Source organism: Rhinatrema bivittatum, chromosome 2 (genome assembly GCF_901001135.1).
Source record: "Rhinatrema bivittatum chromosome 2, aRhiBiv1.1, whole genome shotgun sequence".
Taxonomy (NCBI): Eukaryota; Metazoa; Chordata; class Amphibia; order Gymnophiona; family Rhinatrematidae; genus Rhinatrema; species Rhinatrema bivittatum.
In genome coordinates this window covers 710,084,072-710,108,959 of record NC_042616.1, presented here as the reverse complement: position 1 = coordinate 710,108,959, position 24,888 = coordinate 710,084,072, and the positions used below count along the sequence as shown (strand labels likewise).

At 46.4% G+C, this 24,888-nt stretch overlaps 1 protein-coding gene across 2 annotated transcripts in view; it reads right to left on the bottom strand.

The window, feature by feature from the left end:
* Window positions 1–24,888, bottom strand: part of NDUFAF6 (NADH:ubiquinone oxidoreductase complex assembly factor 6) — a 111,251-nt gene that overhangs the window by 81,933 nt on the left and 4,430 nt on the right. Inside the window, exons 2-4 of one of the 2 annotated variants that reach the window (XM_029591737.1) lie at window positions 11,211–11,310; window positions 10,018–10,140; window positions 8,947–9,003 (exon numbers count right to left, since the gene is read on the bottom strand). In XM_029591737.1, the coding sequence (XP_029447597.1) occupies window positions 8,947–9,003; window positions 10,018–10,140; window positions 11,211–11,310 (280 nt within the window). Of the gene's footprint in view, window positions 1–8,946; window positions 9,004–10,017; window positions 10,141–11,206; window positions 11,311–24,888 lie in introns of both variants that reach the window. The other variant, XM_029591738.1, reaches the window with a different exon arrangement.

Genomic DNA, 24,888 nt, shown 5'->3' with positions numbered 1-24,888 from the left:
ATTTTGCCATGACAGAGCTGCTGCTATAAATCTGAATGAGAGCTGCAGGACTGTAGCAGCAGTCTACTTCAGAGACATTTAAAACTAACATACAGGTAGCTGGGTGAGTGGGGGGTTAGTGCCTTTTCAGACGTGAAAATCTTTTAACTGGGTATATTGCTAAATGTTTCATTTTGTTTGTTTTATGCTCATGTTGGGAGGAGTTCTTTGGGGGCGAATAGTGGCAGATTAAAGGCCTTGGCTTAATCTGTGATCTTGTTATTTTTTGAGATAGGACTGAATTTTGGGGGTGGGATAAATGGGAGAGAGGATTTAGGTGAAGTGTATATGTGGGGGGTTGTACGGATTATGAATGTAGGACTGGTAGGAACTCTGATGCTAAAGCAGGACAAGATGGATGTGAGTGGGTGACTCACATCCATCTTGTTGACGACAACTCACATAGGCCCAAATGAACTGTTTCAGGGTCCTATCCATCCGTTCTGTTTGGCCATTAGATTGAGGATAAGCAGATGTATAATCCAGAGAGATATCGAAGAGTTTGCGCAGGGCCTTCCAGAATTTTGCCGTGAACTGCGATCCTCAATCCGAGACTATGTGCTTCGGTAGGCCGTGGAGTCGAAAGATATGAATTATGAAGAGCTTCGCAAGTTCTGAGGCTGAGGGCAAGCTAAGTAGTGCCACGAAGTGGGCCATCTTGCTGAAGCGGTCGACTGTGACCCAAATGGTATTCACACCTCCAGAAAGGGGTAGATCAACTACAAAATCAGTAGCGATATGCATCCAGGGCTGTTCCGGAGCTAGAAGCGGTTGCAGCAATCCCCACGGTTGGCCAGAAGTAGGTTTGTGCTTGGCACAGTTGGTACATGATACCACATAGGAGAGAGTGTCTTCCTTGATAGTTGACCACCAATAATACTTCTGTAGCTTTAGCAGGGTATGACGTTGACCAGGATGGCCAGCCAGCTTGGAATCATGCACCCAATGGAGCACTTTCTTTCTGAGATACTTTGGCACGATAGTTTTACCAGCGGGCACAGAATGAATAGCCACCAAGACGACTTTCTTAGGGTCAATTATATGCTGCGGCTCCTCTGGAATATCCTCCGAGAAAAAGGAGCGTGGAAGGGCATCAGCTCTGGTGTTCTTGTCTCCGGGGCGATATTTGAGCACGAAGTCAAAGCGGTTGAAAAATAAGGACCATCTAAGCTTGTCTGTGATTAAGACGTTGTGCATAGCGGAGATACTCTAGATTCTTATGGTCCATAAACAAGGTAATTTGATGTTGAGCGCCTTCGAGCCAAGGCCGCCATTCCTCGAATGCCAACTTAATAGCCAGGAGCTCTTTGTCACCGATCCCATAAATTTTCTCTGCCGGAGAGAAACGTCGTGAGAAGAAAGATCAGAGACGTAAGGACTTGGAATCTCCAGTCTGGCTTAGAACAGCTCCCACACCGACGTCAGAGGCGTCGACCTCTACGATGAATGGCTTGTTGGGGTCCAGATGACGTAGGCATGGTTCCGTGGAAAAGGCAGTCTTTAAATCTTCGAACGCAGAAATGGCCTCCGCAGACCATTTAGAAGCATTGGCTCCTTTCCGGGTCATGGCAGTAAAGGGCACGGTTAAAGAAGAGTAGTTCTTTATGAAGCTTCTATAATAGTTGGTGAAGCCCAGAAATCGTCTCAGGGCCTTCAGGCTGGTAGGTTGGGACCAATTCTTGATATTTTCTAATTTTTGGGGATCCATCTGGAAGCCATCTTTAGACACAATGTAGCCAAGAAAAGGCACGGAGTCTTTATAGAAGTCGCACTTGGATAATTTGGCGTAGAGTCGGTGTTCTCGGAGTCTTAGTAGAATTTGCTTGACATCTTCTAGATGCGTAGACAAATTCTGAGAAAATATCAGGATGTCATCTAGGTACACCACGACACTCTTGTACAACAAATCCCACAGAATGTCATTCATCATGCTCTGGAACACAGTACAGGCCGAAGGGCATTACTAAGTACTCAAAATGACCGTCTTGAGTGTTGAAAGCCGTTTTCCACTCGTCGCCACTGCGAATCCAGACTAAGTTGTAGGCCCCCTTCAGGTCAGGTTTTGAAAATATCTTGGCCCCTTGAAGCCGGTCAAACAGCTCTGAGATTAAAGGCAGGGGATATCGGTCTTTAATCGTAATCTCGTTCAGACCTCGATAATCGATACAAGGATGTAAAGTTCCGTCCTTCTTCCCCACAAAGAAGAATCCTGCGCCGGCTGGCGACTTTGAAGGTCTGATGAAACCTTTCTGTAAATTCTCCTCAATGTACTCGGCCTTGTTCATAGCCTTGTTCTCTATTGCAGAGAGAGGATAGACACGTCCTTTAGAAGGTTCAGTATTTGGTTTCAGCCGAATGGCACAGACGTAAGATCTGTGTGGAGGGAGGATGTCAGCAGCTTCTTTGGAAAACACATCACTGAATGATGCGTACTGAGGCAGCAGTCCTGCCATCACTGGAGTTGTAGGCATGCAGGGAACAGGAGAGACTTCCTTGAGGCATCTGCCATGACAACCTGGGCCCCAGCGGGAGAGTTCCAAGGAGAACCAGTCGAATTGAGGCTGATGCATCTGCAACCAGGGTAACCCCAGAACAATAGGGTGCATAGCCTTCTCTAACACAAAGAAGGGGATTGTCACGAGTCACAAAGGTTCTCCATGGATGGAAGACAAGAGTAGTGGAGCTTCTAAAGTAACGAGGGGAATCCTCAAATGTTCTACTAGGCATCGAAGTATAAAGTTGCCTCCTGCCCCCGAATCCACAAGGACAAACGTTTGGATTGTAGACGGTCCGCAAGTCAGGGAGACTGGTAGAGAGAGTGGAAGAGAAAGCGTAGAAAGGCATAAGAACAGTCCTCCTGCAGGACTTAGGCCCGTCCATTTTCTGGACGAATAGAGCATGTTGGGACATCGTGACCAGCTTGTCCACAGTGCATACATAGGCCATGCCTCTTCCGAAGTCTTCTCTCTTTCGAAGTCAAATGACTGCGACCAAGTTGCATTGGTTCTTCTCCACTGGTAACAGGAGCTGCTGGCACCACCCAAAGTGCAAGTTCAGCACGAGTCTCCTTCTGAACTGGTCCTTTAGTAGGCTTGAGTTCTTTCACCTTATCACGAAGACGGTGGTCGATTCTAGTAGTCAAAGCCACTAGCTCATCCAGCGAGTCAGGTGTCTCTCGAGCGGCAAGCTCGTCCTTCAAGCGGGTATTCAGACCTCTGAAGAAGAGAGTTTTCAGGCATCTAGGTTCCCAGCATAATTCTTTAGCAAGAGTCTTGAACTCTATTGCAAAATCAGCCAGTGGTCGGTTACCTTGCTTCAGGTCCACCAGGTCAGAACCAGCAACAGTCACTCGAGCAGGATCATCAAAAACAGATTAAAATAATTCTATATATCCCTCAATATCCTGTAGGATTGGATCCTTGTGCTCCCACAGCGTTGAGGCCCAAGACAAGGCCCTTCCATCAAGATAAGATAGAATATAAGTAGTCTTGGCGTAGGCTGTGGGAAAGTGCGCAGGCTGCAATGCAAAATGAATGCAGCATTGGTTTAGGAAACCTAAATCTAGTCCTTTGAATCTCTCCCGAGAAACGAACAGGAGCAGCCAGAGGTACCATAGTCTTTATAGTTATTTCAGGTAACTGACCTTCATTATTGGAAGTGGCGCCTTGCGTCTTCTGTGCTTGTAGCTGATAAAACGCTGAAGTGAGTTTCTCCAATGCATCATGTTGTTCAGCAATACGCCGGGTCAGGCCAGGGACGGCCTGTAAGGCATTGAGCTGTGCCGGATCCATGGAGTTAGCAATCTGTTGTAAACTGTGAAGTTTGGGTGGAACCTTGGACACTGTGGAAGCTGACCACGCCCATGGGGGAAAGTCCCGTGAGGGACCACAGGTCAGGCTTAGCTCAGGACACACAAACACAGAGTTTGATCTTTAATTAGACAATGTGATGAAGCCACCAGAGGTGGCAGTAGTGAGCAGCTGGAATAGCCCGACTGGGCTGGTATCCCTTAGGCGCTGGAACAGCGACTCCTCCGGTAGCAGTGCTGTAGTGGAAAGAACTGAGAGAATGAGTACAGTGGAGAATATACTAGACCCCAGTCTGGAGATCCCCAGGGTAGGGAGAGCAGACCCTTGAGGAGCGAGTAACTGAACCCTGAGAGCTGAGAGGCTTGTAGATGATGTACTCACGCAGCAGTTCCACGGAGATGGCACTGGGGCTGGAACGGAGGCAGGCCCTCGAGGAGCGAGTGCCTGGTTCCAGGGAACAGCTCTGAGGTGAAGATGGTAGTACTCACTGATGTTGAAGATTAGTGAATTCTTCCAGGTAGAAGAGAAGGTAGGAGTAGGCAGTGAGTCAGGGAACATGGGCCCTCGAGGAGCGAGTACCGGTTTCCTGATAGTGACCTGGAAAGCAAGTGAGGCCCCCGAGGAGCGGGTACCCCGTTAGCGTTAGAGAGTCCAATAGAGATTGGAGAGGCAGATTAGCTGGGTATGGAGAGCGAATCCCATCCATAGGATTCCTGTAGGATTACCCCCTTGCTAACTCAAAGGCTAGCAAACATTGTAGGCTTTAAATATCCGGGCATCATGATGTCATCACGGGAGGATGCCCCGGAGGTTCGCGCCAAATAGGAAATAAGAAGAAGGGCTGAGTGGCGTGCGCGCCCTATGGTAAAAGCGGAGCATAGCGGGAGACAGTGCCCAAACCGGTCTGGGGACGCTGGAGAGGATGGCAGGCAGACGCCGTGGCAGCCAGGCGTCCATCCGCAGCATGAGGAGGAGCAAACAAAGAAAGGTAGGTGGAGTGAAGCCGTCGGAAAGGGACGGTTGCAACAATCACTTACTCATGCTGTTTGGATTTGTCCTGTAATTTTACAATTTTGGAAAAGGTTTATGTCCTCTATTACTGATCTATTGGACAGTGATATCCCCTTGAGTCTGGAATTGGTATTGTTTGATGTGGAACTACACAAATATGTAAAAAAGGAGGGAGAGAGGCTTCTCGTTAGGAAGCAACTGGCGCAAGACAAAAGATCTATTCTTGCTGGTTTAGAGAGAGATGCTTCTCCATCCTTTTGGCAATGACGCAATGCGTTACATATTATGATGTTTATGGAATCCTTGGCCACTCGTACTTCCTTTACATCTAAAAAAAGATTCTTGAACATGTGGAACAAATATATTCAGAATTTATCTGGCAGAGCTCGAAGCTTAATTTGGAATAGTTTATAAATGGATATATGGATTGCTGAATGGTTATTCTGTGATGCAGATGAGGTTTCTACCACCGTACACTGCTGGTTTGACTATGGAAATAGGGTGGAGATTGGGTAAGGGGTGAGGGAATGAGTGTGGTGGTGTTTGGAAACTATACCTGTTATTGTGGTTTGGATGAACAAGAAAAAAAGACATCTGGACCAACTTATGCAAGTGGTTGCTGCAGAAGGTTTAGGGGTTTGATGAAACTTAGAGGAGGGGGAAATTAAGGAGAGAAAAGAACATGGTTGGTTGTATTTAATGATGACTATTGCCACTGCTCTGTTATAAGGCTGTTTTTGGTGTTATTACTTTGGATTCTTGATATGTAACTTGCAGTCTTCTTTTTGTGTGTATGCTATTATCTTGTTATTGTAATAAAGATATATAATCATAAAATGAACATACATTCTAGCCCCATGCAAACGTAAATATAATCAGGATCCCAAGGCCCCTGAGGTGAACAAAAGCTGCTTAAGTGTGTAGGCAATTAACCCATTTTCTGGATGGTCCATGGGAAAGCAAAGGGTGTTAATAGAACATTTATGCTGGCTCTGCTTCTGGCATGTTTCTAATAAAAATTTGTGCAGCCACATGGAAAATTGTTCTGAACACCTCGAGGTCCATATTCAAATGCCATTTAAATAGATAACATTTAGATGGATAATTTTTGTCAATTGTGGCATATTCAGCCACTTATCTGTCTAAAGTATAGCCTGATAAGTAGTTATTTGGCTATAATTTAGCCAGATAAAAAAAGGGTGTTCCAGGGAGGGCTGAGATATTTGGTTAATCTAGCCAATTACTTGGTATATTTGGATAAGTTACCAGATAACTTTAGACCTGCTTCTGGGCCTCTATCTCTTGGATAACCATGTGGCTTGTGCCTTTCGAGTTGCAATGCATCAACGACTTCGTGGTTTGAGGCGTCAAGTGTGGCGGCTCCCGCAGCGCATGCTTTTTCAGGCAATCGTACTTGTGCATCGAAAACTTTGGTGCAGGCTTTGAGTGAGTTGATCTGCGAGCCATGCCTGTGCTTAGATGCGCCACTGTGTCGGCCTTGGAGTGCACTGGGCTCTTGTGCGTCAACTGCATCGGCCTCTCCTCTGCCTCGGATGCTTTGACCTCGCAGGCGTCAGCTAGTCAGACGCAGGGCGAGCAGTACGCTTTGATTCCGGCTTCTGAGGTTTGTCCGGACAATGCTGCACTGATAGCTTAGGCTTAGGCTCAGGCACTGTATGCACCAACGAATCTGCTTCACTTTACCCGGCCAGTCTACAGATTCTTTCGACATGTGTCAAAGCATCGCAGAGGCCAAGCGGCTCGTAGCTTCATGGGTTCTTTCGTGTGTCGAATCGGCCCACCGAAGACTTTTTTATGCTCCCCAATGAGGAAGAAGGCGGAGTGCTTCAATTTTCACCCCGCTCGCTCGCTGGGCCCATGAGGACATACGTCCACAGGCAGGACAGTTTGCCTGATCATGGTTGGGTTCCAAACAAAGGTAGCACCTGTCACGACAGTCTGTCAATGACATGATCTTTATGCAGGTGCAGGCCTTGAAGCTGCTAGAGGCCTTCTTGGCAACCATGCCTCTGTATTCTTTTAAGTAGCTATATTAAATTTTATCTTTTTTTTTCCCAGTTAGTTGACAGATTGAAGAGGTGCACTGAAAAGTTTTGGGGGTTTTGCCGAAGTGAAGAAAGTAGACAATGCTCAAAAATATTTGGGAGAGATTAAGTCAAATATCCGTGCACAGCATGGACAAAAACAGACTGAAGAGCTGCAGAGACGACAACCTCGCAGGAACTCCTGTGCATGCCTGGTAGAGCTAAAGCTCTAAGAGTTTGGAAAGACAGTTCTGTCCAGTGCTGACAGAGGGTGCCACCCACTGATCATGGCTGATTCAGCCCTGCTTATCGACAGAAAAACAGGTAATGACCAAAAAACTACAAAGTTTTATCCAAACTTTAGCTTGGATAAAAAAATGACTGAAGAGGCTCTCGTGGCAACTCCTGCAGATGCTCAGTAGAGCTCAAAACTCTACAAGCTTGGAGAGACAAGTCCATTCACTGCCACCAGATGATGACGCTCACATGTAATGGCTAATTCAGCCTGATTATTGATGTAAAACACCCTTCTACAACAGTTAATTGGCAAAACCCAAATTTCTAAGATATTCGCATCATGGAGCCTAAAAGCTGGTTGGAGGCAGGCCTACTTCAGAATGGAATAAGTGCACACCCTTAGGCAAAAAAAATTGAAAACTTCAGGTCACAAAACCATTCCTATTTAGAATAAGCATCAAAGATTCACTTTTCTCTTCCAAGTACTGGAAGAGTTTTTAGGTCCTTGATTCCCATGCTCCACATTTACCTGCCACGTTCTTATGCAGAACATGTGACCTCCCTCTATTTTGGCATAGATGGTTTCCTGCTTGCAATTTTTTTTTTTTATGTAGAGTGAACTCTTTGACAACAGTGGCTATTTATGCCTCTCAACCAGAAAGGTCCGACAGCTGAATATCTGAAAGTTTGTTTTCTAATTGGTTTTTTTCCCTGACCTAAGCTCCAAGAAGAGCTGAAAAATGTGACAGGCTATTTGTTCACTTGTCTATTTTAAACTATTTTCTGCCTGAATATTCAATAGATAGATTTTGAGTCCTGGTACGAGACACTCTTACTGCATTTCATCTTCTATATAAAATAGTCAGCATTTTAAAAGGCTTTCAAATCTTTGCCTGCATCATCATCTTTTAGTTATTTTTTTGTTATCCCTTTTCCCCCTCTATTTATGGATCCTCTCCCCCCACTCAATAACCTGCTCGAGTGTCTCACATCTCTTGAGGAGCAGGAAAGCAGCTCTAAAACTTACCTTTACTACCACTTCCTTCAGCCAACAGGGGTCGCCACAGTGGTGACAGATATCAACCCCTCCCCTCCCTGGAATCAAGCCCATCAGCTTTGCAGGCTCTGTCAGACAGGAGAACTGAATTGGAGCCTCTTGTACTTTGGCTTACAGCATGAAAGCCTGAGCCATGGGGGTCAGCCCTGAGTTTTTTTTGTTTTTTTTAAGAGAATTTTATAATTATTGCATAATGAAAAGCGAGTGTTAAAGGACTACTTTTTTAGCTGCTGACTGATGCTGGTGGAGTTTAGAGACTTATTTTTCCTATTGCTGAGCAGCACCAACAAGTAGGTTAACAAACAGCCTTCAAGTAATTTGAAAAGCTCTAAAAGCTAACCATTATATATTTTTTGTAAATTGTCATTGTTACTTGTTTTCATTTCTTTTGTTCTTCCTTGCTTTTTTTCAGTTTTTGGATGGCTGGATTTTAACCTTTCTTTGAGGGTCAGGGTCGGCAGTCAAAACGTGCAAATTGATTCCACAGGGACTCGGCAACTTATCAGGAAGGACTAGTTGTGTTCTTCAGTTTGTATTTCTTTGCATCAGGTTTTAAACTAATGTTGGCTATTTTCAAATCCCCACTTTTCAGATTGTGAAAGTGTCAAATACATTATTCTTTTAAAAGAAAAAGAATGCAAAAGAAATGTGATGGTTTTATGGTCTTGAATGTAATGTGCATGCTAAACATTAGCTAATAAGGAAAGAAAAAAAAATGCAGAAATAAGCTGAGAAACCATGCACTTACCCTTTCCTCAATCATCCTTACAAGCCACCGTTTAGTTAGGTTATGTTTCTTGATTGCCTATTAAAAAGAATAATAAAACTCATCAGTGTTTTTATAGCACATGAAAATGCCATAAAGAAAAAAATATAAAAGGATGAATGGATAAAAATTGGATGGGCCGGTTGGCTATTTTTGCCATAATTTGCAAATGCTACTATATAAAGAACTCAGTAAAGATGCAAATATCTGAAACAATCTTGCACTGACTTTAATGTACAGTAAGGTGAATGTCCAGGGAAATATGACAGTGGGTTAAAGCAGCAACAGTGCCTTCACTCGCCAGAGCTGAAACCTGCAGCGAGGCGGTGGTTGAAGGGGAAAAACAGGCAATAAGTACTCCCTGCTCCCTACTTCAGTTGTAAATGTACGAATTGTGAACTGGGAATATTAAGAAAGCACCACTAATTAGCAGGTTAACTAGGCGCCAAGAAAATGCTGGGCGACCTATCAGGGTCTTGCCTTCTTTAAAAGCAACCTGTTGGTGTCCTGACAGTGACAAATCCCAGAAAGAGACATAGGTGAGGGTGAAGAACCAGCACTTATGGAGCTCAGTTCATTCATGACATTTCTCATTCTGCTGCAGACAAAGAGAAACATATTAATTACTCTGTCCCCCATCGTCTACTTGCTGTAAACCTTGGTTCTGCAGTGGCCAGGCATCATTACTGCTGGAATTAGTAACTCAATTTCAGCCCACAGTCCATTTAAACTATCAAAAGGTGTTCGAGCAAGGCCTGCAGCCCAGCAGCAGCAGAGAGGCACAAGAGACCATGCTGCAGGATTCCTCTCCCAACTCATCAGGAACCGGGTGCATCATGGAGGTGATGCACTTTGGCCACAGAGAAGTGGTTAAGAAGAATAACAGCAGACAGAAGCAAGCAATGGGGAAATCCTTGCTAGTACACAACAGATACTGTGTACCAGCCAAGTTCTAGCTCATGGCCTGATTATGGCTACTGATTCATCAGTATGTGGGCAAAGGGAAAAACAAGAGGTAATAGCAAAATCACATTTTACGTCATCTTCTAGTACCTTCCAAAGTTCCATGGCAACTGGCTGAGGTGGTGGATTATCACGGTACATATCTTCCACAGCGTCTTTCCAAAACTGCATTCTCATGAGTCCAATTTCCTTCTGAGACACCAAGTCTTTCACCTTTAGAAAATTTGGTTCACATCAACTTACAATTGATTTCATTCCTTTCCACAGATACAGATCTCAGGTTACTCCCAAATAGAAAAGGTTAATGGGAGACTGGCCTGCCTGTCCCAGTGCAAAGAGCACTGAGCTCCTAGCAGTGAAGGTGCGCAGTGGGGAAGGAGCTCTGGGTTCCCTTGCCTCCAGCTGCTTAGAAGTATTGCAGAAGTGATGGTGCAGTTCCATTAATCAGCTTTCACCTTGGCTTGCCTTAGGAGAATGTGGGATCCAGGGCGAATCAACAGAAGCGGGACCCTGGAACACTGAATTTATAGTGTAGGGGGATGTGGCTACAATGGCAGAGCAGGTCCCTTCCCCCCCCCCCCTAAAGTGCAAGGCCCAGGACACTCACCCCTCTTTGCCACCCCCTTAAAGACAGACCTGGCTCTCACTGCCAGCAGAGGTCACTTTCATTCAGGAAAATTAGAATGATATAAAGCACTGGAGAAATCAAGGGAACAAAGCATGGGGATCTTTTATTTTCAGCAACAAAGCCTCAAGCAAAATTTCTCCTGTCAATCAGGTGAAGTTCAACTGAACCTGCTTCTCTGTTAATATCTGTAAAGCATTAGCACTGTGCCTTCTACACAGCAGAGAACACCATTACTGCATTTCTTCCTGTTATGCTTACAGACTTGTTCATTTTAATGAAAGAAAAAAAAAACCCCACCTTTCTACCACTCAGCACCCAAAATGAAGCCCTTTTATGACTGCAGAAACTTTCAGGTGAATGAAAGCGAATCAGCCTGTGAAATAAAATATATCTTGTGTGATCCTACTCGCTCACCTACAGTAAAGGAGCAGGAGGATTGCCTTTACTTTGCTCTTAATATAATTATGGTACAGTTCTGTTCTTTGCCTCACACATAAAATAATACAACATAGCTAAGAAATGCAGAGCATTTCACTAGTGAGGGGAAAAAAAAAAAAGCTTGAAAAACTGTTTTTCCCCTGGGACATATGTATTTGCAAAAAGTGCCACCATCTTTTCATATTTCACAATTTCAGAAAGAGGATTTAATACCTGCCTGAGCCAGTTCCACATTGAAGGCCCTCAGTGCCAAAGCAGCGCTGCGGGACTCAGCAGGCAGCAGTAAGGAAGACAAGAAGCCTTCATGGTCACGCGTTCTGCAAGCACAGAGAAAGACATCATTAGGCAGGTGGAGCTTCCTATATCCGTCCTGTGACTCCACAGCCAGTTAGGTTTTCAAGATATCCATAATGAATATGCATGAGATAAATTTGGATATACTGGGTGTCTAACATATACAAATATATCTCATGCATATGCACTGTCGATATCGTGAAAACCTGACTGGCTGTGGGGGTCTCAGGACATGTTTGGGAAGCCCCGAGTTAACAGTAGTCCGCTCTTGAGTTTACGTTTCACATTCCCCACAATCACATACAGCCTTTCAGCACAACAGTTTCCCAATATGCTTTATAACCATAAAAATTATTAAAAGCTACTGAAAACAAGCAAGCAATAAATTCCAATTAAAGAGACCCTGGCAGAGCTGATAAAATGGAGACTTGAAAGCCACTTGTTTATAATTGTCCTGAAGCAGCAAAGAAATGCCTGTCCGAGGGACAAGATGGAGCCACCCCACAGAGTGAGATCCTGTTTAACTTCTGCTTAAATCCATAACTCTGCTGCTACACAGTGTTAAACCAATATCAGTCATTATACTCTGGCTCTAAAATGTTCAAATTCTCCTTAAAAAGGCTACAGGAACTGAATAACAGAGCTAAAAAGGTGGCAATAAATAGCGAAAGGATAATTATACATATCTTTTTTAAAATATTTAACTCACCCTGTTTCCCTTTAACATTTCAGCTATTGGCTGCAGGTTTTACAGACCACCAGCACCATAACTTAAACCAGGGTCTGCAAAGGCCCATGAGTTTCCAACAGTGAATTTAGTAAAAAAAAAACACTAAAATTGTTTGGGTCACCACCACCCAACAAGACTAATTCAGGCCTGGTTTAGTCCTGTTGCACACATATTCTCAGTGCATGCAATGAGGCAAAAACAAGATTTTAACAGCCCAAGATGGGGTGAGGGGTTGAAGAAGACAGGGGTGTTAGAGAGCTACCAAGATGGATGTGTGAGAGATCTGTTTTCTAAAGAACAAGTCAAAAGTGATGATCCAGTAAAGTTTATGAAGACGTTTCTGCCAAAACTATTGGAAATTCAGTTTATGAAGGACTCGGAGTGAGAGGGCGCACAGAATGCCTTCTCACACCATCAACAACAAAAAATACCCGAGACCAAGGGAGAGTCATATCTATGACTTTATCATGATTTATAATCAGCAAGGTTAAGTACGAGCACCTGTACTGTGGGATGGAAAGAATTTAAATTCTTGCATTTCTAAACAAAGACATGACACAGACAAGAAAGAGGTTTCTGGAAACTAAGACATTTGAAAGCAAGGTTTGAATTGTTCTGTCCAGGGAGGACCAAAAATCTGAAGTATCCTCAAGAACTAGATTTTCTTTAATTCTCTTTCAAAAAACAAAAACAGAGACTTTGTGATTTACATGTGCAAGAAGAAACAAATGGTGAATACAAGAGTGAGACAGTGAGTTTCATATACTGTTGATTTTCTACTAAGAGACTACATGCTGATTTTTAGTTTGGGCTATTATAATCGCAATGAGTGTCTGAAAGACTTAGGAAATTTCTGCAAGTTAGATTAAGTGAAGTGGAGAGTTTCAGGTCTGCAGGCAAATTTGTTACGCGGAAATTTGATTGTGTGTTCAATTTAATGTATAAACAAAACGGAGTCCTTTAGTGCCCCTAAGCAATATGAAAAATCTTCCAGAGACTTCTTATGACATAATGGACATGTGGAGAACATATTGTAGCAATCCAAGTCTATAAGGAAATATTGCACATGCACACAAGCTTAATAGAGGCATACAGTATTTCAATCCTTGATTATGTCAAGGGTTGACTATTGCAACACCCTATTATTTAGGACTACCAAATAAAGATATTCATAGATTGCAGATATTTATTTATTTATTTATTTATTTAAAGTTTTTCTATACCGGCATTCGCAATAGATATCGCATCATGTCGGTTTACAATTAACAAGTGGATAGGTAACAAAAAGGTAAAAACTAACATTTATCTTATTAATAATAATAATAATAGTTGTAGTAATAATAATAATAATAAAACATTAAACAAGAGAAGGTTAAGGTATGCAGTTACAATAAAAACAAGGGAGTAATACAACTTGGAGCATAGAAGAGGAGCTGGGGATTAAATAGAGAGAACGTAAATGCCAGTCAATGTGCTTTCCAGAAACCTCTTTCTGGAATGTGCTTTTCCAGAATGTGCTTTTCCAGAAACCTTTTTCTCCTGACAATGCAGTTTGCATGGAAGTAGATTTAAAATCCAGTGACTACAATACAAGCACTTTAAAACAACTACACTAGCTTCCAATAAATGTTTTGTTCTCGGTTTAAAATATTGGCAATAGTTTATAAAGCTTTTCATAATATTGGGCCACTATATTTGTCAGATAAAGTATGCCAGTATGTCCCAACAAGAACTGCTTAAGAAAACTACCACTTAGAAAGATTAAACTATAGAAAACTCGAAACAGATCCTTCTTTTTTGCTGGTCTCACATTCTGGAACAGTATACCAAAAGAAATCCAAGCTTTATGAAATGATTGTATCTAGCCATCAGGAAAAAAACTGAAAGCTTGCTTGTCCAATTGGCATATATCTAGATGGTTTTTATTTTTTGCAGTTTGAATGGTTTCATCTTGATCTACATACAGCAAATTTAAGTGTGAAATGTTAGCATATTGTATGTATATGAATTAATTTTAGCATAGCATACTGCTGTATCTCGTGTTGTGCTAGTATAAACAGTTTTTTAATTTGCACTTTTACTTAATTGTGATTTACTGTAACTTCCATTTTGAGCATAGTTTTGAATGAAATAAAGAATCTACATAAATAAATAAATAAAATAATAAAACTGGGAGAGGTGCAGTGTTTAACACATGGGAAAAAGGAGTGTGTCAGAGAATTCCAAAGATAAAGACAGTGAATCTGTGTTGAGAAGAATTACTGAATATGTAAATTTAACTATGAAAACCAGAAAACCCAACTAGTTTAGTTGTAAAGCATAAAGGCTTCCAGAGATCTCCTGGAAAACACAGGGTGGAGTAACAACTTTTCATGTAACTATTAATCAATATATCTCCTGACCCACTGAGCTTTATTAATAACTAAGGCTTCATTTGAGAACCTTAAAGAGAAAACTTAAACATGCATCATATATGATGCTATGAAGGAAAATTAGGTTCTTACCTTTGCTAATTTTCGTTCCCGTAGTACCATGGATCAGTCCAGACAGCTGGGTTATGCCTCCCCTCCAGCAGATGGAGTCAGAGAGAAAACTGAAAGCACCCCCTAGATATACTGGTGTGCCACCTGCGATCCCTCAGTATATGTGATATCAAAGCAGAAATAAGAAATGAATCACCTTCAACTGTACCCCCAATAGAATGGCAAAGGATTGTGATCAATAGCATGACCTAAAGGCTCAGATCAAGTAGAAACCTCCTTGAGAACAGGTAAAACCAGAAATAACAAACAGGACACCACAGAGTGAACAATAAAACACGAGGAACGGAGACACTGCACCTCGAAACTGTGGTATCTATTACAATACAATACAATACAAACTGTAATGGAAGAAAACACAGAAAAGGAACACGAGCGGACTCCCAGAATTACTAAGGGCGGGCGTCTGGACTGATCCATGGTACTACGGGAACGAAAATTAGCAAAGGTAAGAACCTAATTTTCCTTTCCCTGTACGTACCAGGATCAGTCCAGACAGCTGGGATGTACCCAAGCCGCCTTAACTGGGGTGGGACCCTGAGAGTCCCGCTCGAATCACACTGCTCCCAAAGGACTCCGCAGGAGGACCACGAACATCCAGGCGATAATGCCTGGCAAAAGTATGCCAAGATTTCCATGTGGCCGCCCTGCATATCTCTTGGCAAGAGACCAAATGATTCTCTGCCCATGAAGTCGCTTGAGAACGTAGAGAATGAGCCTTAAGCCCAGCAGGAATAGGCTTCCCACATCCAACGTACGTGGCCACAATAGCACCCTTTAACCAGCGTGCGATCGTAGCTTTGGAAGCCTGAAGACCCTTCTTGGGTCCATTCCACAACACGAAAAGGTGATCTGACTTCCTAAAGTCATTGGTAACCTCCAAATAGCGTAAAAGAATCCGCCGGACATCCAGACGCCTCAAGTCCCTACCTTGAGAAGACTGCAGGTCCTCTTCCGAGAAGGAAGGTAATTCCACCGTTTGGTTGACATGAAACGCGGAGACCACCTTAGGTAGGAAGGAAGGAACAGTTCGTAGAGAAACCCCCGACGCCGAAATGCACAAAAACGGTTCCCTGCAAGAAAGAGCCTGAAGCTCCGACACCCGACGAGCTGAGGAAATGGCCACAAGGAAGACAGCCTTGAGAGTCAGATCCTTCAAGGAAGCCGCCTTAATAGGTTCAAACGGAGCCGCACACAAGCCACGGAGTACTAAGTTCAAGTTCCAAGACGGACAGGGAAGCCGGACGGGAGGACGCAAGTTCCTAACTCCTCGCAAAAACCGCGCCACATCCGGATGACTCGCAAGGGAAGAGCCTTCTACCTTACCTCGCAAGCAGCCCAAGGCCGCCACCTGAACTCGAAGCGAATTATACGCTAGCCCCTTCTTCAATCCGTCCTGTAAGAACATCAGGATATCCGCCACAGACGAACGTCTGGCCGAAGCACCCGTCGTGTCACACCAATCATGGAAAACCTTCCAAACCCTCCCGTAGGCGAGCGTAGTGGACGACCGACGGGCCCGAAGGAGAGTAGACACCACCGCGTCCGAATAACCTCTTTTCTTCAACTGCTTCCTTTCATAAGCCAAGCCGCCAGACAAAAACGATCCGCCAGATCGAAAAATACTGGACCCTGACGAAGAAGATTGGGAAGATGACCGAGACGTAGTGGGCCGTCCACTGCCAGATTGACCAGATCCGCGAACCACGGACGCCGCGGCCATTCCGGAGCCACGAGGATCACTGGGCCGCGATGGTACTCTATGCGTCTTAGCACTTTCCCTACGAGGGGCCACGGAGGGAACACATACAGAAGAATGTGACGAGGCCACGGGAGTGCTAGCGCGTCCACTCCTTCTGACGCGTGCTCTCTCCTCCGACTGAAGAAGCGAGCCGCCTTTGCATTTTGCCGAGTCGCCATGAGGTCCAAGCGCGGAGTCCCCCAACGCCGCTCGATGAGAGCCATCGCCTCCAACGAGATCTCCCATTCTCCTGGATCCAGGTGCTGCCGGCTGAGGTAATCCGCTTGAACGTTGTCCACGCCGGCAATGTGGGTGGCTGCGAGACGCTCTATGTGCCTTTCCGCCCAAGACATCAATAGCGCGGCCTCGGTCGCTACCGCCAGGCTTTTTGTGCCTCCTTGTCGATTTATGTACGCCACTGTTGTCGCATTGTCCGACAGAACTCTTACAGCTCGTCCGCGTACCAGGGGAAGGAGACACCGCAAGGCCAGGCGGACCGCTCTGGTCTCCAATCGGTTGATGGACCAAGTCGCTTGGAGCGCTGACCAGGTGCCCTGGACCGCACGGGACTGGCAGACCGCTCCCCAGCCCGACAGGCTGGCATCCGTTGTCACCACCAACCAAGGCGGGGGTTCGAGGTCCACCCCCTGCAGGAGATTGGCTGGATTCAGCCACCAAGAGAGACTGGAGCGAGCCGGCTCCAGTAAAGGCAATTCTATCCTGTACTCCTCCGAGCGGGGATCCCAGCGAGATAGAAGTGCTCTTTGTAATGGACGCATATGCGCAAAAGCCCATTGTACCATTTCCATAGTAGATACCATATGACCAATGACTTGTAAATAATCCCAGACCGTGGGCATCTCGAGCTCCAACAGGCGCCGTACCTGAGTCATGAGATTGACCCTGCGTTGCTGCGTAAGAAAAACCTTGCCCACCAAGGTGTCGAACCGAGCTCCCAGGAACTCCAGCTGTTGGGTCGGTTCGAGTCTGCTCTTCGGGAAGTTGACTACCCAACCCAACTCCTGCAGCTGGTGCACCACTAAGGAGACCGCCCGATTGCAGGCCGCCTGCGACTTTGCTCGAATGAGCCAATCGTCGAGATAGGGATGCACGAGGACGCCCTGACGGCGGAGGGAGGCCGCTACCACCACGAGAACTTTGGTGAACACCCTCGGCGCGGTGGCCAACCCGAAGGGGAGGGCGCAAAACTGGTAGTGGTCCCCCATCACCGTGAACCTCAAGTACCGTTGATGCCGTTCTCTTATTCCGATGTGAAGATAGGCCTCTGTCAGGTCCAAAGAAGCCAAGAATTCTCCCTTGTGGACGGCCGCAATAACAGACCGGAGGGTCTCCATCCGGAAGCGGGGCACACGCAACGCCTTGTTTACTCCTTTGAGATCCAGAATGGGTCGGAAGGTGCCCTCCTTCTTGGGAACCAGGAAGTATATGGAGTACCGACCCGTCCGCAGCTGGTCCCGCGGAACAGGAACCACCGCCCCCAGAGCCTGTAGATGGGCGACCGTTTGGGCGATAGCTACCTGCTTTTCTACCGGCCCGCATGGCGATACCAGGAAGAGATCCCGGGGGGGACGTACAAAATCCAACTCGTAGCCGTACCGGACCACGTCGAGGACCCATTGATCCGAAGTGATCTTGACCCACTCCTCCCAAAATCGGGACAGCCGACCCCCAATAACGGGAACGGAGGAGTGGGCCCGCGCACCTTCATTGTGCGGGCTTAATGGCAGGAAAGCCTGTGGAAGCGCCCCCGCGTAGAGGCCTCCTGCCGCGAAAGGAAGAAGAAGACCAGGCCTGGGATCTTGTCGCCTGCTGCCGCTGGGGAAGGGAACCCCCTCTTCCCCCACGGAAACGCCGTTGCCCCCGAAAGCGAGCCCTAGCATTCCCAAACGACCGAGGTTGCCGAGGCTTATCCTCCGGCAACTTGTAAACCTTGTTGTCACCCAGGTCCTTAATGAGCTGGTCCAGCTCCTCGCCAAATAGCAACTTGCCCTTAAAGGGGAAGGAACCTAACCTCGCCTTGGAGTTGGCGTCCGCCGACCAACGACGGAGCCACAGCAACCTCCTGGCTGAGACCGCCGAGGACATAATGCGAGCCGATGTGCGTAACAAGTCATACAGGGCATCCGCAGTATAAGCGACCGCCGCCTCAACACAATTCGCCTGCTCAGCCTCTCCCGGAGGGAGTTCCTGCATGGTCAGCAGCTGCTGAACCCAGCGGAGGTTGGCCCTCTGTACAAGGCTGCTGCAAGCCGCCGCTCGGACCCCCAGAGCCGCCACGTCAAAAATACGCTTTAATAAAACCTCAAGCTTGCGGTCTTGGAGGTCCTTCAACGCTATACCCCCCGTCACGGGGATAGTTGTATGCTTTACCACAGCCGTGACAGCCGAATCTACCGCGGGTGTCTTCAAGAGCTCCAAAGACTCCTTGGGTAAGGGATATAGCCTTTCCATGGCCCGATTCACCCGCAGGGACGCCTCTGGGAGGTCCCATTCCTTGGAAACGATCTGTAAGACCTTGTGGTGAAAGGGAAAGGTCTGCGGGGGAGCTCTAATCCCTGCCATTGCAATATCCCCTGTAGACGTGTCCGCCTCCTGCGGCGGATTCGTTAACTCTAGCTCCTGCAACACATGAAGAATGAGGAAGCTCAATTCCTCCTTTCCAAACAACCGTAGCACCTGGGGGTCATCCCCTTCTACGGCCCCCTGAGTATCCGCCGTCAAAGAGTCCGAAGCCCCCGGGGACTCCGGCACGGCTCCTGAGTCCTCCGGGTCCGCAGCTCCCCCCCCCCGCGGACGGGGACCTTGGCCCCCGGAGGAACCCGCGCCCGGCTGGGTCCCCCGGGGCAAGGCAGTGGTCCTGGGGACCTTCGGGGGAGTGGGCACCTCTGCCTCCCAGCCGGATTCAGCCTGCAAAAAGGCTTTGTGCATAAGAAGCACAAAATCAGACGAAAAGGGGACCACCCTCTTCCGATCTTTCTTCGGGGCATCTGTAGATAGGGGGGCTCGAGGGATCCCCGAATCGGGCTGGGAGCTCGCGCTCTGGGCACCAGGAGAGGGAGGAGGGGAGATTTCCTCCTCCTCCGACGCTGACGATTCAGTCTGCCTCGTGGCCAAGATGGCCGCCGCACTCCTCCCCGAGGGAGGAGGGGCCGGAGAAATGCTGCCTGCAGCGCTGCGATGCCGGGACGCAGAGGGGAGAGGAGACCTGCTGCGGGCAGCGCTCGGCCCCTGAGAGGATCCCTCGCCCCCGGGAAAACATCGGGGACAGAGACCCTCTCGGGAGAGTCGCGCCCCCGCCCCCCCACAGGACACGCAGAGAGACGACCGCGGCATCAGAGCAGCGAACGGAGCTGCTACACAGAAAGGGCGCCAAAAGCAAGGTGAGGGGAGCCTCACAGAAACAGCGCGCCGGGTGAACTAGCCACCCCCTCCGGGTCCAAGAACACGCTGGCAGGCCGGGGTTAGGGGAAAAAAAGATATAAATATATATAAATATATATAAATAAAAGTAGTTCACTGCCTGTCCCCAACAGGACTTAAGTGACTGAGTTAGTCCACTTCAAAACTTTTTTTTTTTTTTTTTTTTTTTGAAAACCCCCTTCAGGGCTGAATCCCCTGGAATTGGGGGGAGGGTGACCGGCCCACCGGTAAGCTCTCCCCCAGGTTCAAGGACACTGTACTCCGGGAAATTAAGGAGGACACTGCCCTCCTGCCTGCCCGCAATGAGCTCCAACCGCGCTGCGCCAGACACTAACACAGACAAACAAACGATAGGAGGGAAGAAACCAATTGATCTTTGTCCCTTTTTTTTTTTTTTTTTTTTTTTTAAATGTTTCCCAGTACCAATAAACTGACCAGGCCAGGACCGCAGGTTATGCCTCTCGTTCTGCTGGAGTCAGAGAATATACTGAGGGATCGCAGGTGGCACACCAGTATATCTAGGGGGTGCTTTCAGTTTTCTCTCTGACTCCATCTGCTGGAGGGGAGGCATAACCCAGCTGTCTGGACTGATCCTGGTACGTACAGGGAATGTGAATTATAGGGGGTTGTAAAAATGCATATATGGGTCTTAAACATAGCATCAGAGTGTTTGCAAGTTTAATCAAGGATATTCTTAGAGATACATAAAATCTCATTGGAGTAAATTGAATGCAGTAAGTTAGATATGCAGATATGTCACACAGACATTTAGGAAGCAGCTAAAGGTGTTTTTATTCACACCGATTTTGAACATATAAATTAGGAATTTTATTAACCTTTGGTTGCATGTTTTATTTATTTATTTATTTATTTTATTTTGTTTTATATACCGGCAACCGATTGCACATCGTGCCGGTTTACAGATAACTTACAACCGAAGATATGTAGGCAAAGCCTTTACAAGGAACATTGTGTAACAAACAAAGTAACATAGTAAGTAACTAGAAAGGTAAAATAAATAACTAAGGGGAGGGAGGGGAGGGGGTAGACGAGACTAAGGAAGGGGAAGGGGGATGGAGTGGATACAAAAGGAGAAGCTATGTACAGGGGTACAAGGGACAATTGATGTGTACACAGGTTATATACAAAAAGGAGAAGCTATGTATAGGGGTACAAGGGACAATTGATGTGTACACAGGTTATATACAAGATTGTGTAGGCGCAGAACAACAATAATTGAGGTAAGAAAGTGTATGCGGTTGTGTTGAGTAACATTTTTAGGTTTGTAGTTCCTTAGAGGGGGTGGGTGTGGGTGTTGGGTGTAGGTCCTGTGGGGGAGTGTAGGTGAGAGAAGGATTTCGGGTAAGGGTGTTAGTAGGAGATGATGATGATTGGGGGTATGCTTGGAGGAAGAGCCAGGTTTTGAGTTTCTTTTTGAAAGTGGGTGTGGAGGTTTCTGTGCGTAGGTCAAGGGGCATGGAGTTCCAAAGGGAAGGGCCTGCGAGGGAGAGGGCCCTATTAGTGGTGGAGATGAGTCTTGTGGATTTTATGGAGGGGGGAATAAGGGTTGCACGGAGAGAGGAGCGGGTGGGTCTTGTGGAGGTACGAGGGAGGAAAGGTGGGTTTAGCCAGTTGTAATGTTCGTTAGTAATACTTTTGTGGATGAGGGTAAGGGTTTTGTAAATAATTCGTGAGTGGATAGGAAGCCAGTGGAGGTTGATGAGGGTGGGAGTGATGTGGTCTTTTTTATTGGCATTAGTAAGGATGCGTGCAGTAGCATTTTGAAGGAGTTGTAGAGGTTTGATGTGGGTAGCAGGGAGACCAAGTAGGAGTGCATTACAGTAATCAATCTTTGAGAAAATTATAGATTGAAGTACTGTGCGGAAATCAGAGAAGTAGAGAAGGGGTTTGAGTTTTTTGAGAGTTTGTAGTTTGAAGTAGCAGCTGCTAAGGACAGATTTAATATATGGTTTGAGGGTTAGTTGGTTATCTAGAATAACCCCTAGGTTTCTTTTGTCAGACAGAAAGTTAGGGGGGTGGAGGGTAGAGGGAAAGGGTATGGATGCATGTTTGGAGGAGATGAGGAGGAGTTCAGTTTTTTGCGGGTTAAGGGCAAGGTGCATGTCAGTGAGGAGTTGGTTTATGGAGGCGAGGATGGTGTTCCATTTTTGGAGAGCAGTGAGTAGAGAGTTAGTGAAGGGTATGAGGATTTGCACGTCATCTGCATAGATGAAGTGTGTAATACCAAGGTTGGAGAGGAGGTTTGTGAGGGGGAGCATATAAATGTTAAATGTTAAGCTTTTCCAGCCAGGATGAGTGATAATGTCTCCAGTTTTATTCTTTGTTTTAGTTGTCTCTTTTTGTTTGTTTATGTGTTTTTATTTATGTATATTTTACTTGTAACTTGCTTTGAACTGTGTAAAGGCAAGAAATAAATAATCTGAGAGAGGTGGTAGGGTCTCCAAATGAAGCTAGCAACAGTTCTTTGTATGTGGGTTTTGAAGAATGGTGCAGAATCAATCCAGACATGTGGCTATGGGAAATGGTTCATGAACACAGTGTGCCAGTTAAATTGAGTGAATGGGATTAATTAAATGGAAATTATAGAAGTATGTCTCAAATACGTGAGATAGAAAAGTGATTGCATGGAAGAGAAATGGAGGGGATAAGATTTATTAGGACTATTTCCAGAAAAGATTATTAGATCAATTTTAGACAAGGACTTTTTTTTTTTTAATTTTTTTTAGTCTGCTTTTATGATTTTTGTATTCTATGTAACATTTGACCAGTCAAGGGAAGGCACTGCGACTGGCAGCACTCACCCCAGACCCAGCCGATCTGCCCTGACGCTGCTGAGAACACGGATCATCTCTTTGCCGTACCATGCTGTTTCTAAGGTGCACACACACCAGCTCCCCTCTTTTGTTGGCTCTGCAGCAGGAAACCCACTGAGTTGCATGGTGATGACGCTAGCGCGGGTATTTAAACCTGTGCTCTATTTCCGGCTGGTGCCTCAGCAACAGGTCCTCCTGTGTGTTAGCATTGCGTGCTGCCATGAAACTGATCCTGCTGTGTTCATGTGCCTTGCCTCTTCCTCGTCTCATCCAACCTGCCTGCTCTGTCTGCCCCAATTTGCCCTACCTTGTCTCAGCTTGTCTTCTCGGATTTGACCATTGCTTCGGACTTGGACTATGCTTTGCTCGCTGCCTGCCACAACCCTCCATCTATACCTGGTGATTGCCTGGTTGCTGCCTGCCCTGACCTCAGCCTGGCCTCAGTCTCGCTCATCTTCTTTGCATTGTGGGACCATCGCCTAAGTCCTGCCAGACCTCAGAACCCAAAGACTCAACCTGCAGGAAACAAGGTTTATTTAGTAAGTTCTAGCCTTGTCTCAGCTCCTGGCACATTCGCTGGCTGATGGCATGGGCCTAATGGATTCTCCCATTAGATTGCACCAACTATGCCCCAGCACAGGGATCCACTTCCCTTAAAAGTTTGCTGAGGCTATGGACTTGGCAGACTTATCTGTTCTTCAGGCCATTCCAGGGTTGGCCCAGCCCATTTAGCAGCAACAAGGGATCCGGGACCAAGTGACTGGGCTGCTCAAGGGATTGGCCATAAGGATAGACACCATGCAGACTTAGCTTTCAGTACCGGCCCCAATTCTTGCCACCTTACCTCCACTTGACCTGATCTGCCCCTCGGAACCCATTTCGCACCTGCCATTCCCCCCCCCCCCCCCCCAGGTACCTTGGGGATTCCAAAGAATGCAGGGGCTTTGTAAAGATGCACTTTGAGCTCCAGTTGGCCTTGGTCAAAGTGACGTATATGCTCTCTTTGATGGGTGGCACTGCTTTTGCCTGGGCTTCACTGTTATGGGAGCATGATGACCTGCTCCTGTAGAATCTGGACGACTTCCTCCAAGAGTTTCTCTTGTTTTTTGATGAACCAGACCGTGCCTCATCCACAGCTGCTAAACTATTACGAATCCGCCAGGGTGCACACAGTTGGAGAATATGTGATACAATTCTGTGCCCTGGCTTTGGAGCTCCGATGCAGAGTGGATAACCAGACAACCATTTTCTGGAAGGAGTTGTCTGGCCGCATAAAGGAAGAGCTGGCCAGCTATGATAATCCTCCCACATTAGATGGTCTGATCACTCTGGCCATTTGGGTGGACCTGAGGTTTCAATCTCTCCAAAGAGGAAAAACAGAGACAGCTCGGGCTCTACCTGTATTAGGCTGGCCAGGGTCACTTTGCCAGTCACTGCCCCAAAACAATCAGGAAACTTTAGCACCTAGGGTTGGTCAGAAAGGCAACCTAGTCCAAATACTTCCCTCTCCATAGTTGCTGGTACCTGTCTGCCTTGCCACAGGGGAAATCATGATCTACACTGAGGTTTTCTTGGACTCTGGGGAAGATGGAAACTTTATCAAGGAGTCGCTGGTCCATCAGTATGGCCTGCCCACAACCACTTTAAAAAATGCTATTACTATCTCCTCGGTCTACTGTGAGCCTCTCCTGGTCAGCTCTCTGAGATTACCCTACCTCTTACCATGCAGACAAGCCTTCTCCATAAAGAAGCCATCACCTTCAACGAGCTACCTAAAGCAGTCAACCCCATTATTATGAGACACCAACCCTCCATAGACTGGGGCACGCTGCAGCTTGCGCGATGGAGCTGTACGTGTGCACAGATATGTCTATTCCCAGGTCTTGCCCCTTGTTACTGTGGCTCTAGCCACTGCCACTGCCTTGACAGGCTTGCCGCCACAGTATGCAGCATAGGCTGACTTTTCAGCAAGCAATAGGTGGAGACCTTACCCTCACACAGATCTGATTGCCCCATAGACCTCCTACCAGGGAAGATGCCACCTCGAGGTCAACTCTATCCCTTGTCAGCGCCTGAGACTGCTGATAATTCACAGGACATTCAAGAAAACTTGGAAAGGGGTTTCCTCCAGTCTTCCTCATCGCCAACAGGAGCAGGCTTCTTCTTTGTTGGGAAAAAAGATGGATCTCTTAGGCCCTGTATAGATTACAGAGGCCTTAATGTGATCACCAAAAAGAACCCCTTGTTACTGTGGCCATCTGATCGCTTTCAGGGAACACATATAACCTTATACGCATACGAGATGGCAACATGTG